This window comes from Scleropages formosus, chromosome 7 (assembly GCF_900964775.1).
Source record: "Scleropages formosus chromosome 7, fSclFor1.1, whole genome shotgun sequence".
Classification (NCBI taxonomy): Eukaryota; Metazoa; Chordata; class Actinopteri; order Osteoglossiformes; family Osteoglossidae; genus Scleropages; species Scleropages formosus.
In genome coordinates this window covers 14423933-14441538 of record NC_041812.1, presented here as the reverse complement: position 1 = coordinate 14441538, position 17606 = coordinate 14423933, and the positions used below count along the sequence as shown (strand labels likewise).

The 17606-nt window shown below is 40.1% G+C and overlaps 1 protein-coding gene across 4 annotated transcripts; it reads left to right on the top strand.

Moving 5' to 3' along the window:
* The first annotated feature begins 437 nt into the window (after positions 1-437).
* Positions 438-16850, top strand: LOC108926630 (carcinoembryonic antigen-related cell adhesion molecule 5). 4 transcript variants are annotated; one of them, XM_018739445.2, is made up of 10 exons: positions 438-872; positions 2215-2553; positions 3706-3984; positions 4340-4606; positions 5313-5591; positions 6182-6436; positions 6829-6946; positions 12676-12723; positions 14561-14592; positions 15222-16850. In XM_018739445.2, exons 1-9 carry the CDS (start codon positions 821-823, stop codon positions 14577-14579), a joined length of 1656 nt encoding a protein of 551 aa, XP_018594961.1. In that variant the 5' UTR covers positions 438-820; the 3' UTR covers positions 14580-14592; positions 15222-16850. The 4 variants fall into 4 exon arrangements, with proteins under 4 accessions (XP_018594961.1, XP_018594962.1, XP_018594963.1 ...); XM_018739446.2 differs by lacking the exon at positions 15222-16850 and adding an exon at positions 15076-15208; XM_018739447.2 differs by lacking the exon at positions 12676-12723.
* Positions 16851-17606: the final 756 nt, after the last annotated feature.

The window sequence follows — 17606 nt, the reverse complement described above, 5'->3', positions numbered from 1 at the left end:
CCACGATTCCTGATCACCCGATTTTTTTTTTTTTTTTTTTGAGATACACAAGCATTTCCGTACAGGAGTAGCGGCTGTGTAAAGGCTTTTCCGGGCATGATCATAAAGTTTACACCTTAGCTTAAGTGAGTCTGGAAGAGGTGAGTTTTCAGACCCTTAATCATGTAGACAGAGTTTCAGCAGTTCTGAGTGAGAGCGGGAGGTCGTTCCACCACAACGGAGCCAGAACCGAGAACCTCCGTGCTTTATCTCCTGCGCTTGTTTTATGGACGTATCTGCAGTTTCTCGGTGTGCTGTTTGTGTACACAGAAAGACGGCTGGTAAACTCCAGGTGGTCTAAACCAGCGTCCGCCTCTAGACGTCACCAGAACCACAGCTATAACACGACGGAACTCGATCGGCACATCGTGGTCACGTGACCAACGCTAATATTCTGCGCTGAAATGCCCAGTACTTTCAAATAGACGTTGCGTCTTTTTCATGGGAACGTGAGCATAGTTACATACAAGTTCCACGGCTGAACACATATTTTTAATAAATATTGTTGTTAAATTTTTATACGTCATAACCAGGCAGAATTGGCAATTTTTGATTAGGTTTACAAGTTTTATTTGCGCTTAATTACATTTTGACGCAATTGCAAAGTTACAAGGCTTATTAAGACGATATTACTAAGCCGTTTTACTCTTTACACTTTTTCCTGTAAGTAATTCCCACGACAAGAAAAGGCGGGACCGTCCGCAGACTCTCGCAGTTCCAGTCTTGCATAAAGTCGGTGCAGAAGCCTCCTGCGCCACTGTCAGGGCTCCTTCCGTTCAAAATGGATGTTGGAAACCTCAGAATTCATTTCGCAATTTTCCTCTCAGTTCTAGGTAAGAAAAATAAACTTTACCATCTACTGCTTTTAATTCCGGCGCTTTTTGCCAAAGTGAAAAAAGGTTGAGGTGCGTACTGGTTCTCCTAGTGCTTATGAGGTCGCTTACAATACTCTGGCTAAATCATGATCATGTCACATGTGTTATGCACAACTTAATTTGTTGTTAGATGAAAAAAGTTAAAATTTGATTTGCGTGACAATTCAAATTAACTGTAAAATATAACTATATTACATCGCTGTATTTTCCAGGTATTAAACTTTTTTTTTTTTTTTTTTCTTTTTCCCCTCAGGGAACTTGTACTTATTATTGCTCTCTTTTGGGTTGTTTGCAAGTTTCCTTTCACTGAATTTTGGATTTTATTTTCTAGAAATAATGTTAAAAGGGTGTAGTTTAATAAAGGTCCATCAGAGGAGCAGCACTACTGACCATTGGGGTTACCCAGAATGGCTGTGTGGCCACAATAGGCTGACCTTTGTTGGGTTTCTATAGAACCTAATGAGTGCTGTCATTTGGTCTTGTGTAGATTCTGGGTTGGGTTCTGATCCAGGGCCTTTGCCAGTGAACAATGCTAGAGGGGTCATGACCACGAGAACGGAGAAGGGACCAGCAAGTGGTGTGGTAGTTAGCACTGTCGCCATTTGCTCAGACCCATGTTTGAATCCCGCCTCCTGCTGTAGTACCTTATGAAGAACATAATTGCCATAAAGGTGCTTAAGTCAAAATAAAGTTTAGAGCAAAGATGGAAGAGCACAATCGAGTTTACTGAAAAATCTTTTTTTATTTTTCGGGATGGATGCATTTTGGCGGGACGCCTTCGTCAGCGTACGCCAGTGTCGGGAAAGAAATGACATGTTTACACTTCTGAGATCATTACATGGGAAACGAAGTCATACTCGGTGGACCAACAACGGAGTTTGAGTGCGCTCACCCATCTTTACTCAAATCGTACATTGACCAGGGAAATTTAAGTGCCCAAGCCCCTTATTCTTTATGTCATTATAACTTGAGTGCATCTTATCTTAACTGGAAAAAACATAACTTGGCTCTCAAAATTGCTTGAACGTTGTTTGCTGCTTTGGTGAAAAGTAGTAGCTCAGTATTTAAATGGCTTGGTTTTATTTTCACTTTGTCATTGCTGCCTTGTAAGTTCTTATGTGAGACCTGATACAGTCTTGTGATTTTTTTTTTTTTTTTTTAATATGACTGTACTCTACATGCAGGATTTATTCATGCTAATATTAGCTGTTATATGGATTGAATTTTTGGGTTGTGATATGGCAATGTTGGGTGATGTTGGACCTGATTTGTGTTCTGACATTGGTTCTGCTTTCCTCAGAATGCTGTGTTGGACAGCAGGCCTTGCCGCCAGGCCCTGTCAGTGGCATGCTAGCCGGAAATGTGACGTTCCCCACCAACTCCCCGCAGTCTCCTGCACAACAGTTCCTCACCATAACCTGGACCTTTAAGAGTAGCATAGGGCCTGTGCCTGTGGTTTCCTCCTTGCCTACCCTTAACAACATTCCGGCTGCATATGAGGGCCGGGTGACTGTGAACCGCACCACAGGCTCACTTGAACTCCGCCAGCTCACTCTCAGTGACTCTGGAGTTTATGCTGTAAATATGGTCACTGAAAAGGGTGTTACCTTGACAGGAGAGACCAATCTTGATGTGTATGGTGAGTAGAAAAGTATTATAATATGTGGAATTAATAAATGCAGTTGTTCAGTGATACCTCCTATCTATTCTGCATGGAAACCATTCATTTGGCTCTGTCATACTAATAGCAGGTAGCAATACCTTTTTTATACAATTTATAACATGAAGTAACAGATGGGCAATAGGATGGGAGGTGAACCAATTAACACTGTAATTTTTGATGGATTAGAGGATGCTAGGACATTGTAGTGAAAGTACAGACTGAAGATTTTTCAGGGTGAATCAGTGCCATACTTCTTGAACATCTTGCCAAACAGTTGTGTTTTTGCTCATAAAAAGAGGAATAGTGAGGTGCTATGTACAGAACTGGAAAGGATGTGTAGAGGTTTTTTTTTTTTTTTTTTTTCTTTTTCTTTAGTTTTCTTCATGGATGTCTAAAATCTAACAAATCTTTTACATAAACTGTTGTAGTGTAGGTGAGGATTAAAAACCTATTCAGTGGCATCTGCAGTAGAATAACCAGTTGATGAACGAGAGTCGCACACCCATATGAAGCTTAGTTCCTAGGTGTGGTGGCTCTTTGACTTCATCCAGGAGTGGCTTGTGTCTTAAATGAACGTGTTGCTGTCAAAGCTTGGGTTAATAAAAATGAGCGAATTTAGAAAAACAGCCTCTATCAGTTATAATTTGAAGTATATACTTAGGAGTCTTTGTTTATGTGTGGTTGCATCTAATGGAAAGTGTATGTGTAACTACATTTTATGTTATATCCCAAGAAACAAATGTCTCGTTCGAAAGAATATATTGTCAATTTTAAACAGAAAGTGTCTTAATTTTAGTATAAATTGATTCAGTCTTGGGGGCGCGGTGGCGCAGTGGGTTGGACCACAGTCCTGCTCTCCGGTGGGTCTGGGGTTCGAGTCCTGCTTGGGGTGCCTTGCGGCGGACTGGCGTCCCGTCCTGGGTGTGTCCCCTCCCCTTCTGGCCTTACGCCCTGTGTTACCGGGTAGGCTCCGGTTCCCCGTTACCCCGTAAGGGACAAGCGGTTCTGAAAATGTGTGTGTGTGTGTGATTCAGTCTTGTACACATATGAAATGCCTTATTAGTTTTCATGTGTATGCCATTTAGTAGAACTGTTTGTTCAGCCCTGACTGCATGTCTCTTTTTGCAGCGCCTGTTTCTGAGGTGACAGCGACGGCCAACACAACCAGCCCTGTGGAGTTCAATGACACTGTCAGTGTGACATGTTCTGCCAGAGGCTCAAAACTTTTTTTCAAGTGGCTGAATGGCACTTCTGAGATTGTCAGTGGTGGGCGTGTGAGTCTGAGTAATGGCAATCGCACACTCACCATATCCAGCATACTGAGATACGACTCTGGGCCTCTGTACTGCAACGCGTCTAATGTCTTCATGACCCGCCGTAGCGTAAACGTCACCTTTGACGTGTACTGTGAGTGCTCCTTCAACTCTTACTACCAGGACAGTCATAAATCATGGAACTGGATTTATTGTATTTAAGATTGTCTGTAATGTTAAACTAGAGGACCAAGAGAGCACAACAAAACATTAGTAACATACAAGATGCAGCCACTTTGCACTGAGTGCTTAATTTTAATATTAAATATCCTGTAACTTAAAATAGCAAGTGGCTGGATCTCTTTGCTTCCGGTACAGTGTATGTCAAAAATGCTCTGCTCATTTTGTATGCGTGATAAAATCTGTGAAATGTTACAGAAATTGAGAGATTGAATAAATTCCATCATCCATAGACACTGCATTGATGAACTGTAACATTTGTGTTGCAGTTGGACCTGATAACGCTGTGATGACCACAGTTCCCCAAAACAATCTGTACACCACTGGATCCAACCTGACACTGTCCTGCTCAGCTCTCTCCAATCCACCAGCAGAGCTTCATTGGGCTTTCAATGGCAATTTGCTTGTTCAAGTGGGTTCACAACTCAAACTTGATAGCACTTTGGAGAGTCAAAGTGGCAACTACAGCTGCTGGGCCTACAACAGTAAAACCCAGCGGTATAAGCCTTCTGGATCTTCTCAAATTACTATACTACGTGAGTTACCAGGGTTTCGTCTTTTTTGGGTGATCTCTCATGAGAGACGGCTATGACGAAAGGATGTCACAGGACATTATGGTACATTTATTCATTTAGCAGGCACTTTTCTGCAAGACAATGTACAACTTGCTTTAAAAAAAAAAAAAAAGTGTATTTCATAAATACACTTGGGAACAGTTATGGTCCGCACTTGGTTAGTGCTAAGAGTAGATTCAACCTGTCTGGTCACATCCATTAGATACACAGCACCACTAACAGTCATATTCTATGCTGGTGGTGTGTAATTCTACAGAATATTGGATTCTAGCACTTTTTGAGTGGTTAAACTTGAATACTGGAATCTTTATGTTGATAAATGATGCTGATAACTGAGTCAAGATTGAGTTCGGATCTCTTTGGCAAAATAGCTAAAATAAGTTGATATTCTTATCATTCATTTTGCACTTTTTGCCAGATGCTTCTCTGTGATAAGTCATGTTAAGGCCATTTTGCAGTGTGCCCATTATAAATATTTGTTGTGAAACAAAAATATCTAAAGAGATATAAAATAACAAATTTTGATTTAAGTCAGTGGAAGGACACAGTATACTGTTTTCCTGCTGGCTAACCCATCCCAAAGCAGATCTACATTTTAAATGAGCATGGGTATGGTTAATAGCAAGGATCACCAAGATGTTCTACCATCTTCTACTTTTCTCTGTAGAAAAAATATCTGGGGCTAATCTCACTGGACCTTCAGGACCCATGATTGCTGGTAACAGCTCAGCTAACTTGACTTGCCAAGCTAAGGCAGGTCACATTGACTCCAGAGAGTGGCTGAAAAATGGAAAAACACTGTCTCCAAGCGACACAGTCACCATCTCTGCAGATAAGAGTTCCGTGTCCATCAAGCCAGTGCAGGTTTCTGATAGTGGGGAGTACCTGTGCAAACTCACTAACCGCGTCAGCAATGACAATGCCGTCTACAAATTGATTGTCAGCTGTGAGTATACATTCACCGGAGTTACCTTCTTGGGAGCCGTTTCCAGCTTTGGCCTGTTTGCACAGTATAGTCGGAGCACCTGGCTACACTGGCCACTAATAATGAGCTCTTGTTCTAGTCTCCTGGTCATTGCAGGGCCTGTTTAATGTAAGCATTGAACACTGGTGTAAAATGTATTGAATGTGTTGTGGGACTGAAATTTTGCTTTAGAAACCATAGTTTCAAAAAGGCCGTTCCGTTTAAAGGTTTGTGTAATTCCGGCCTTATTTTTCCACTTCTGGTGGAATGTGTTCTTTCATGTCTTTAATTTAACTTGGCAAATACATGCTGAAACATGTCATCAAGTGTACATATGCCACGAAAAGAGCGTATTGTACTGTGTGCAAATCGTGTAGTGATAGCTAAATAGGAAGTGAGAGATAAAGGCTGAAAAAATGGAAAATTGGCTCTAGAGCACATTACTTCACTAGTGTAAATTCTAAAGCAAAAGGTGTCTTTGCTGTCATTTTCCAGTCTCTCCTTTTTGTGATATGCAAATTTCAAATTTGGGTGCTGGGTGTGGTCACCTCCAACCTCTTTCTGTGTTACAGACGGCCCAGGGAACGTCAAAGTGGATGGTAAGCGTGCAGTGGAGGTGGGCACACGAGTCGAGCTCAAATGCTCTGCAGAGTCAGTGCCCAGCGCCACGTTCAGCTGGGCGTTCAACGACACCGCACGCAACGTCATAACACCAGAGTACATTATAGATCACGCTACCTACAAAGACACTGGAAGGTACACCTGTGTGGCCAGTAACCATGTGACTGGCCTAAATGCCTCGTTTGTTCATACGCTATCTGTAAAAGGTGAGAATCACGTCTACCCACCAGAAAGCACACATGGCAATGGCTTTGACTTGCTTAATGTAGCTTTCCATACTTAATCATGATTAGTCACTTGCTGTATTTTTCTGTTTAATTTGGTCATCATACATTTGCTGAATATTTTCATTGCATTAGAGAACTGCAGTGGCACTGTGCCGTGTCTGTGACAGTGTGGTACTACACCTTGGTAGAGTTACAGAAATAAGTCCTAGTACCCGAAATACTTGAGCACTGAGATAATATTAGATGCATTTGTAATTGCTGTACTAAGTTCCTTATTGTATGGATTTGAGTGCTGCAGTAGTCGTTGCTATCTGGAGGTACTTGATGTGGGGCCTGTACATCATACTTAATTAAGTGTCATATCTTGGCAGAGGAAGGATCATTGCCTGGAGAGTTGTCTTCAGGAGCGATTGCTGGCATTGTTATTGGTGTTCTCGTGGCAATCGTGATCATCGCTGTGGTAGTGAAAAAGGTCATGAAGAAGAGGAAGTAAGTGTTCTTTAATGTGTGGTGCTTTTGCTGTGTAAGGCAAGCCTTGGCACTGGCACTATGTTCCCTACCTTCTTCCTTAACTGACTCTACTGCTCCACCCTAACCCTATTCCTCAACATCCTTATTCTGTATAAGAACGCTGTTAACACAAATGCTGTTCTCAGCGAACTGTCTCTGAGCTCCATTCTTCAGCATTTTGTGGTGGACTCTTGGCTATGTTTGAGGGAATTTCAGAAGTGGTTTGTGCTTTCTTCCCGCTTGGGGTGCCTTGCGACGGACTGGCGTCCCGTCCTGGGTGTGTCCCCTCCCCCTCCGGCCTTACGCCCTGTGTTGCTGGGTAGGCTCCGGTTCCCCGCGACCCCATATGGGACAAGCGGTTCAGAAAGTGTGTGTGTGTGTGTGTGTGTGTGTGTGTGTGTGTGTGTGTGGGTTTGTGCTTTCCTTAAGTCAACAGCCTTATCTGTGTCCAAGGTATTTGAACTCCACATAACAATAACCCCACCCTTCATTGCATTGCTTCAATGTTTTCTTCTAACTTATTACTAAAAGCAAAAACTTAATCATGTTTCATGTTAAAGTCAGGCTGATTTTCCTATGTTTTATTGACCCTGTTAGTTTGCGAGTTGTTAATTGGTACCGGTATCTCTTACTGTTACAATCTCTATCTCACACTAATATCATTTATTAATGGTTAAAGAATTTGGTGGTGCTTTGGGGAGCCTTGCTGCTGCACAACACCTGGGCTGTTCAAGCATAGGTTCAAAACCAGTTCAGCTAGTGTGGATTTTGCATGTTCTTGCTGTGCCTGTGTGCATTTCCTTCATGTGCTCTGGTTTCCTCCCGTGGTCCAAACACATGCGTGATCCCATATTGCCCATAGCATGTCTGACTGAATGGGTGTATGCGTGGGGACCCTGCAATGGAGTGGCATCCCGTCCAGGGTGTACTGTACTTAACGTTGCTTCCCATTCTTCCGCGATAGGCTCTGGACTGCTACAACCCTGACCTTGACAAGCTGTTAAAGGATTTGAGTGAGTGTAGGATAAAGGATTTGTTGGTATTTTTCAATTCACATAGTATTACAGTCAGGATTAAGAAATGATACAGTAAATTGCTCTTCAGATTAAAAGATTTCACCTTTTTTTCATTTGGCTTTATTTGACAAAATAAATGGTCACAAATATTTTCAAAGCCAATGGCTGATCTCTACTATATTAGGGCACCAAGATTCAAGCGCTTACTCTTGTCACTAACTGTTGCTAACGGCTAATTCAAGGCAGGGTAGTGGTGGTCTGTAGCCTATTGTAGTAGTACACGGTGTTTGAATAGTCAGAGTATACCCTGGACAGGACCCCCAGTCAATTGCAGAGTGAAAGCAAAATTGTATGTAGCATATTGAAACATTCATGTTTAGATATGATTTTTAAAACTGAAACAGAATGATGGCGTCTATGTATTTGGTTGATATGTCACTCTTGTTTGAAATTTAAATGTCTAAGTGGTAGATAATTAAATAATGTAATTAATAATCACATAACTCCCCACAGTTTTTAACATTATACAGCCAGCTCTGCTATACTGCAGTAGTGCCAATTTTTATATGAAACATCACATTTTACCAGGTTAAAAAACAGAAGTAATAGGTTTAATGAGGGGGAGAAAAGGGGTTGGGGCATAGCACATAAAGTACAGCTATCATCATCTACTGAAAACTCATAGCACAATGAAAATAAATAAGATTGTTTTTGTAAGTTTTGCACTAATGTATTGCACCTTAAGAACTTGGAGTTTTTGACAGTTGTTTTTTAGTTTATTTTTGTATCAAAACACTTTATAACTTAGTTCCTCTTGTATTTTTTTCAGTCTCTACCAGCCTTTGCACCACCAGAAGGGTTCTTTACACTCTTGTCCCTTGAATCTTTGTTTAACTATAATTATAAAGTAGATCATAATCAGACACTAAATTCACATGTGTAATTGAGGTTCAAATTTAAGACTGGGATCTCATTATTCCCAAATCACACTTGCAAAAGTTTGCATTATATTAATTGTGTTTTGTTTATTCATTATTTAATTAATCATTTTTCATCAATTTCCAAATAGCGTGATTAAAACATGCATAATGGCAGAACTGGCCCTATTTGTCACTTAATCTTCAGAACATCCCAGATTTACAATGAATCAAAATGCACAGTTTGGTATAGTGTGGTTTTCAAGTGCCTTTGAAAGGTCTGTCCCCAGATTGTCAGATGAAGCTTTAGTGTAAAACATGTAACTCAGGACTTCACACCCGTGTCTGAGTCAAGGCAGTTGAAGATGCCAGAGAGAACTGTGGGATCACTAGGTAGTTGTTTACCAAGTCTCTTTTCTGCTCTGAACCTTACTGTTTGGTGAATTCACTAGTTGCTCTTGTATCAGTTTACATAGGCAGTGGTGAAGCACTGTAATGGGATGTCTGTTTAACTGAACTCTGCACTGTTTTGCATGTTATTTGGATGCTTGTTATGGAGCTCTTGTTCAGATAATGATCTGAGAATCTACATCCTGGTGCAGCGGTGTTCCTCAATAGCTTTCTTTGAGTCATAAACTGTAAAAGCGATCATTGTTATTTAGGATCAGGAGTTATCGTAGCAACAGCCATGTACCTTAAAGTAAAGGCACAGATGCACAAAGCACTAGGCTAGTGAGCTTACACCTAAGAAAGAAAGTATACAAGTATGCACTGGGTAGCCACACACAGTCACACTTTATGAGCATGTTAAACTTATCTATGTACCTGAAACGGATGTCTTTGAGAGAGAACTTTGGGGGAAGCTGATAGTGTAGTGGCTAAAACTGCTGCCTCTGGACCCAGAAGTTGCAGGTTTGAGTCCCACCTGTTGTACTCTTGAGCAAGGTACTTACTCTAAGTTGCTCCACTAAAATTACACAACTGTATAAATGGGTAAACAATTGTAAGAAGCTTAACATCATATGTTGCTTTGGAGAAAAGTGTGAGTCAAATGTGGGGGGGAAAAAAACAACACCCAGAGAAAAACCATGCACAATCCACAAAGACTGTGGTGGGACTGAGCTCTTATTCAATCACACAGCTCAGGTGGTGTGAGGTTTTATTCATACAAATATGGAAGGGAAGCCTCTGCATTCAGACAAAAACATTACAGTGCACATAGGACATCAACATGATCCTCCTGTGTCATCAAGCAGACATTCCAGTAAGCCTTACTTTTGTAAAGGAAATTGGCATAGGGTTCACACAAACCACTGGATCCATTCTGGATCCAAATATATATTTTGTAAATACTAAAGCTATGAGTCAGTCTTTCTATCAGAAAGGAGTAATGGGATACGCTGTGGCATTGGTTGTTTGAGTCCAGCAAGACAGGGCAAATGGGGTAAATTATTCAGTAAGTAAATGGAGACTGAGTATAATACAAAGCAGTTCCTTTTTGGAAATGTACTGCGAAATGTAGGGTCAGCCTTCCATTTTCCCAGGGTTTTCTGTGAATTAGTGTTAGTGGATTAGGAATTTAAACTAGTGTGATGCAAAGAGGGCTGACAGATAAAGATTTGTTGGTGTCGTTATTATAGTAGTGTGCCAGACGACATTCCAGAACAGTTACAACAAGCCTCAGAGGAAGATTCCTATGCAGCCTTCAGCTCCGCCTCTTTTTTTTTTTCCCCCTGTTTGAAACAAAACAAGATGTTTTCCAACATATAACAAAGGTGTCAAGGCACTGATACTTGAGCCTCACTTCTTTACTGAAACTGATAGGATGTAGAGTGAATAAGTTATTTTTGCCCAAACCCTTGAAAGATGAATTGAAAAGTCTTGATTGAGGGATGGATCCTTGCAAGAGGCTGACAGTGACTGAAGTGCTGGGTGCCTGGCCAGACAGCAGTGAAGGTAGTCTACATTTACTTGGTATGCTGAAACGTGTCTGCACAGGCCCTGTCTTCTTACTACAGCTCAATTTGTTCTTACAGCTACGGCCTCGGGGTGTAACTCACACTCCCATGGCTGCAATGAAAGGTGGCAGTTTTTCTTACCTGCAGTCTTGAGTTGAGTTTTTTTTGACCCAACACTTCCAAATATGGCAGACATGCATGCACAGTTAAAGATAAGGATATGGATGTTCTCAGTACCAGTGCACACTTATGCAGAACCTTTTAAATCAAAAACACAGCTCCAATTTTATTAACAGAAGACCTATTGTGTTCTTAGAAAACATAATTTGTAGTGTGGTCAGTGGCAACAGCAAGATTAGCTTGAAAATGTATAAGTATGCAGCATTACGGAATATCTTGCATGTTGAGCAAGAGCAAGGGTTCTTTCCAGGTGATACCAGTTTGCTACTCTGTTGCTGTGAGCTCCACCCTCTGCTAACCTCACCCTTCCTGCCTAACCTCAGCTTTCACAAACCATGTAAAAAAACAGGATTCTGTCACCTTCTAAATGCTTTGAATTCTCCAAGACACATATGAAAAGATGTAGAAGGCACTAGACTTCTTCAGAAAAGATATGTCTCATTTAGAATAAATGCAGTGCTGTGGAAAAGGTGTGTTTCCCCTTTCCAGTTTTCTCTGTTTCTGCAGCTTTTGGCATGAGAATCAATAAGATCTTTTAGTCATTTCTAGTAGTAAAAAGAAATGCCATTTTAATGTAATTTCCTTGGTGTGTAAGCTGATGAAATGTGTAGTCATTGTTGGGTTAAAAAAAAAATTGTCCCCTAATGTTAATCAACTTAAGGGGTAATTAAAGTCACCCATGGGCCAGCTATGTGCAATATAATTTTTGACTACTTAAACCCTTATCAGCAAGGGTCAACTTAGAAAAGTGATTCATAGAGGCATGACATGCTCAAAGGGATTTTCTGAATATGTTTGGAGAAAAGTTGCTTAACCTTGCTAGTATGGACAGGGTTATACAGTCATTTTTTTTTTCCAAGCTTTGAATGATGGTCAGACCATATTCATTAAATAGGAAAAAAGTTGGAAAAGTGGTGCATCTACCCACGGAGTGGCCACTCGGCCAAATCTCAACATGGCCAAGGTGTAAAATCATAAATGAGCTCAAAAAGAACCCCAGAACGGAAGCCAGGGAATTGAAAGCCTCTGTTGACAGGGTTCAAGTCAGTCTTCATTTGTAATGGAATGTCTACAATAAAAACAAAAATAGGATACTGTGTATGGGAGACTAAATGACTGCTCACTGAAAAGACCATGAAAGCTTCTCTAGAGTTTGCAAGAAATAGCTAGCTGTCTCTCAAGAGTTCTGTTTTGTGGAGTAATGTCTCAAAAGTAGAACATTTTGGACAACAAGCGCTCTGAAATATCTGATAAAAACCAAATATGACATTTCAGAGTAAAAACCTATTAACTGTCTAGAATGACATTGTGATGGTCTGGGTGCCTTGGTATCACTGAAGGAATGATGAATTACTCTTTCTATAAGAAAACTCAAAAGAAGAATGTGAGGCCACCAGTCCTTAAAACTTGAAACTGAAGTGTAGCTGGATCATGCAGCAAGATAATGATCACAAATAAGCATGTCAACATCAGAATAGCTTTTTAAAAGAATTACGGAATGGCTTAGTTAAAGTCCTGACCTGAATCTGTATGAGATGTAGTTAGCTTTATGTCATCTGTGGTACATGCGTATTTGTCTCCTAAAAGAGAAACTTTAAGTCTGCTTAATAACTCCAGTCCTTTGTTGTCCAATATAGCTTCCACCAATTGGAAATGTGTGCTGGACCACGTAAGACAAATGAAAGGTTTGTCTTTCATTTTAATATTATAATTGATTCATGTGGATTTTTGAATTACAGTGTGAGATACATTATTGTGGCAAGCTTTTCATAACTTTTAAAATATATGCAGTTATTTTACTAACTCTTTCAAAAACTGTACCATTTGGTGCAGTGAAGGGGAGATCTTTCCTATTACAGATTTGCCTGTGTGGCTGAGAGCATCTTCTGGGGGAATTAGGATTAAGTCACAGTTTCAAACTTCTGTTTTGTTTTATTTATGTATATTAAGGAAGACTTGCTGAATGCTGAGGTGTGCCCAGCCAAATTTTTGCATGTTTCCCGTTACATATTCATTCCTTTGTTCTATTTTATAGAAATATTTCTTACAAATAGAAAAGTTATGCATGTAATATAGCAAATCAGTGCATTATTGAATTAATAGTAGATGAAAGAATTGGTACTTTATTTCCTTAAATTTCTAAAATGCAATGTAGCGTAGCGGGTTTGGCCAGGGCCTGCTCTCCAGTGGGTCTGGGGTTCGAGTCCCGCTTGGGGTGCCTTGTGACGGACTGGCGAGCCATCCTGGGTGTGTCCTCTCTCCCTCCAGCCTTGTGCCCTGTGTTGCTGGGTTAGACTCCGGCTCACCGCAAACCCTCTTGGGACAAGTGGTTTCAGACTCTGTGTGTGTAAAATATAGTTTTTCTGAGGAAAAAATTGCTCAAAAGTTTTTCTGTTTCATGTTGCAAAACATTTTCAGATGTGCATCTTTAAAAGCACAACTTTTAACTTAAACCTGAATGTGGTACAGTAAAATTAGTTAATAGATTTTTAATAAGAGAATTTATAATACAGGCATCCCTTAATTTGCAAACTTGCTGTATCCAAAATCTCAGCATAACGGCTCTTGCCTTTTTACTCCCAATATTCAATTTAAGGCACAAAAATGATCCGAATTGAAGATAAGGGAAAAAAAAAGGGGGAAAAAATTGTGTATTGTATAACTCATGCAAGAGTGCAACAATATACTGTAGCTGGAGTGTCTACATCCAGATCTCTGTCTGTTGTGAGTGTTGCTTTAACAAAGTGGGGCATTATGCATATGTATGAAATTCCAAAGTATTATTTTTCAGGATATTAGGTCTCTTATTTAAGTGAATCATTGCAGTAACAGCAGAGCAATTAGCCTGGAAACTTTGATTGTTTTTTGGGTATGTGGGTGCATTTTGCAGAGGTGTGCAGTTCTAGAAGTAAATGGAACATTTCCTGTGGATCCCTGCTTGATTTATTGCTCACCTTGTGGAGAACTGCTCAATTAAAAAGAAAAGTGGGAATTACACAGGACCAGTATGTGTCTAAATGTGTGTTTCATGTTGTGCTGCAATCATGGCTTGATCGTTATATAGGTGTTTTACAGTGTTCTAGTTATTTTTAGGGAAATTGGTCTGTGGATTTTAGATGGGCTGGGAACGCATTATTATTTTTTCCCTATTTAAAATACTGGGAGATGAGCTTTCTTTAGTAGAATTTTCAATATCCGCACCATTTTCTGGAAGAGATTAATTTTGTAAATTAAGGGATGCCCATTGTTATACTGGCCATTTTAACCCATGAACTGACACTAATCTTCAAATGAACCACCTTACTTCACACTTCCCTTAAACATGTTCTTTGTATTTGTAAGACCAAGACCATTTCTGAATTGAAGTCCAAATTTCTGACTTCCTCATGATGGTTGGAAATCACAACACATAGAACAGAATCTCCCTACAGTGGTGGAGGAACTGCTGCCATAAATGTCTTGTAATACGTTGATTATACTTTTTTCTCCAACAGTTCTGTCTTCTTTTTTGTTTCATTTCAGGATTGAATCACCATATTAGTAGAAGACAAAGGGTAAGCAGTACTGAAATTTGTGTGATCTAATCTACAACGGCATACTCTCAGAATTGTTCTCTGCCACCTATGTCACTTCCAGGCTGAATAGTTGCTCATTGTTGGTTCAGGTTCAGTGCTGGTGGTTTGACTTGTTGCACTGTTTGCTTGGTGGGCCACTCCCAGTGCTGTGCACTCTGGGTTTGCCACGTCTTTGTAAAGTTGGATAAACTTAACCGAAACAGCTTGGGTGTGTACATACGGAATATGTGTCAAGACCCATGTGTGCACTTTTTCTGAATGACCATTTCAGATATATATTTAAAAGGAATATGCTTTTCACCATGTTCAGGTGAATTCACAATACACAAGAAAGAAGCTTGAGGTTATGACTATCTCAGTCTTGCAGACACTACGAAGAGCTAACAAAAGTCAGTAGTAAATAGCCAAACTAATTTATAATTAACATGTTTGTTTAGGCATATCCATGTCTGTTTATTGCAGGTTTCCAGTATTGATCTAAGCAAATGTATAGAGGACACAGACTGCATGGCTGCTGCTACAATAGATATCTACAGGTCCATTGTGGTCTTGGCACACACTATACAGCATGTGGACACAGAATGACACCATATCTCTCTTTCCCTTAGGGTTTGAACAATGCAATCATGGACCATTTTTCAAATATCAAACCACATATCTGGTCAGGCTAGACCTCCTACTGGCAGGACCCAGGGGTCTCTGCTACACCTGTTTGTCTGCACAGATTAAAAGAACCAAACCTGAATTTTCATCTGTGCACTGTCCTGCCCAGTCCCTTCTCAGGTCTGTCCTCTGCAAAACTCTGGAATGTCATTACTTTTTCGTTTACTGCTGTTCTGTGTGGATCAGGAAAGGTAGGACTGTGCCTGTGACTTGTTCTGAAGTAGTAGTGGGTAGTGTTTCTAGATGGCTGGACCATGGATCGAAGCTGTTGTCAGTGCTGAGTGCTGGAAGATCTGGTTTCTATGCATGCTAAGCTTCTGGCAAATCTACAGGACCACCATAACCAGTCTGATCCCTGGCTGCCCACTTTTACAGCAAGAAATGTGATACTACTAGTCAGCTTCCTGAGCTCGTTCACACGCCCTGTGACTTCTCTGTTTTATCAAGTTGAACTGATAGTCTTCATTACTGTTCCATTACAAATGAGAATGAGTTAAAACAAGGGCAGCGGGTTTCAGCATGTTACTTTTGTCTGATTAAGTCAGAACTTTTACATAGGCAATGACATTTATTTGTTTTGGAGAGGAAAATTTGGGTGTTATCTTTCCTGTAATTATTAAAAAAAAAAATCACAATACGAACGGCAAATTGTGCATGTTAAAATTGAACTTGGATCATTTCTGGTTAATATTTAAAAGGTGACAGGTATGTGCATTGTGCTTTAGGGCCTCTTGTTAATTTCATTGTTTGTATTTGAGTACTGTATGTTTAATTCTCTGAAAAATTATTTTATTTTTTATTTTTTTGCTGTAACACACCCCACCACCTGATGTTCAGCCCACAGCTTCTGTTACTCAGCCCAATATATTAATAAACCCAAGCACAAATGTTATTTAGTTTGGGGGGGCAGGACCAGAATTATGTTACTGCATGAGCAGTCACCTGGTGCTGCATATAGCTGTGCCTTACCTCGTTCTGTAGTACAGCAGGAGTAATACTATCCATGCACTGGGAAAACTGAGGAGAACCAGTAAAAAAAACACATGACATTGCAATTAATATTGGCTTGAAGTGTTTAAAAACTTATTGAAATATATTCAAATCGGAAGGGCATATGTCTTGCAAAGACAGTAGTAAAAGTTCATTTCTGAATATTAACCTCTATTTTTAAATTAAATGAATATATAAAGAATAATTTTCCAAAGGATATTGAAACAGGGTTATTATCCCTATCAGTCTTATCAGAAAATAGATGTAAGTTCAATGTTTTAATCCTATACGTGGATAGCAACACTAAAGAAAGAAAACATTTGCTTCTAATTACAAACTGAGCTTAAGAGTTTGTTTTGTGTTTTTGTTTACATTTGCATAGCTATGTCACATATAGTTTTAAAAGTTTCATATGATTTTGGACAGGTATAAGCACAGTGAAACCCTGCAATAATGGGAATTTGAATATAAAGCAGAGGGTGATTGGCTCCTGTCCTCTACCTACCCCCATTCAGCAAACTCAACTCATCAGAGATCTCAGTGTTAAGTGAGTGTACTGTAAGCGGGTGGGAAAAAAAAAAAAAGACACGGCATGGATTACCTTGTGTTTTAGAACAGCACCAGCCTACGGCGAAAGAGAGTTTGACGACAACTTAGATTCAGCTCTTTAGCGATGGTTTGTTCAGTCATGTTCAGGCAATGTATTAGTATTATATATGTCATGTGCAAGTTTTGTTTGTAATAATCGGTCTATTTGGCACACATCGAATAAATGAAAGCAAACTGCTTGCTTATAGTACATGTGGCATACCCTCCCATATACACAAGCTTGTATCCTCTTATCAGCCATGGGAAAAGTCCTGACTGAAATTATCTGACAGAGAAAAGCATCCACGTATGCTTTCAAATCATGTTTCAGAAACATCTGGTCAGGTTAAAGTTTCAGTAACCCATTCTTTGTGCTTGCTCTCTGTTGCACACTTTCTAATTTGTTCATATGAGATCAGTTGTAAATGTACAAAATGGCTCATAGACTAATGGAAAAATCATGTCATGTACTGTGTTGAAAAAGGTGACCATCTCTCCAGCAGAATCCTTACTCATGCTACCATAACAGCTGGGAATGGAGTGTAGAGTGTGAGTCCACATGCAGTTTATACTCAAGCCAGTGTGGTGCCTGCACAGTTGCTGGCATGTCCATAATGTCCTTCCCTTAGAAGATCCTCTTGGTCCTTGTGATAACTGTGATACATAACTGACAAGCTTAGGGAGCCTCTAATAGACAGGTTTGTATTTCTGCCCTTGGGTGCCTTTGCATTTATAGTGAGAGAACTGAGGAT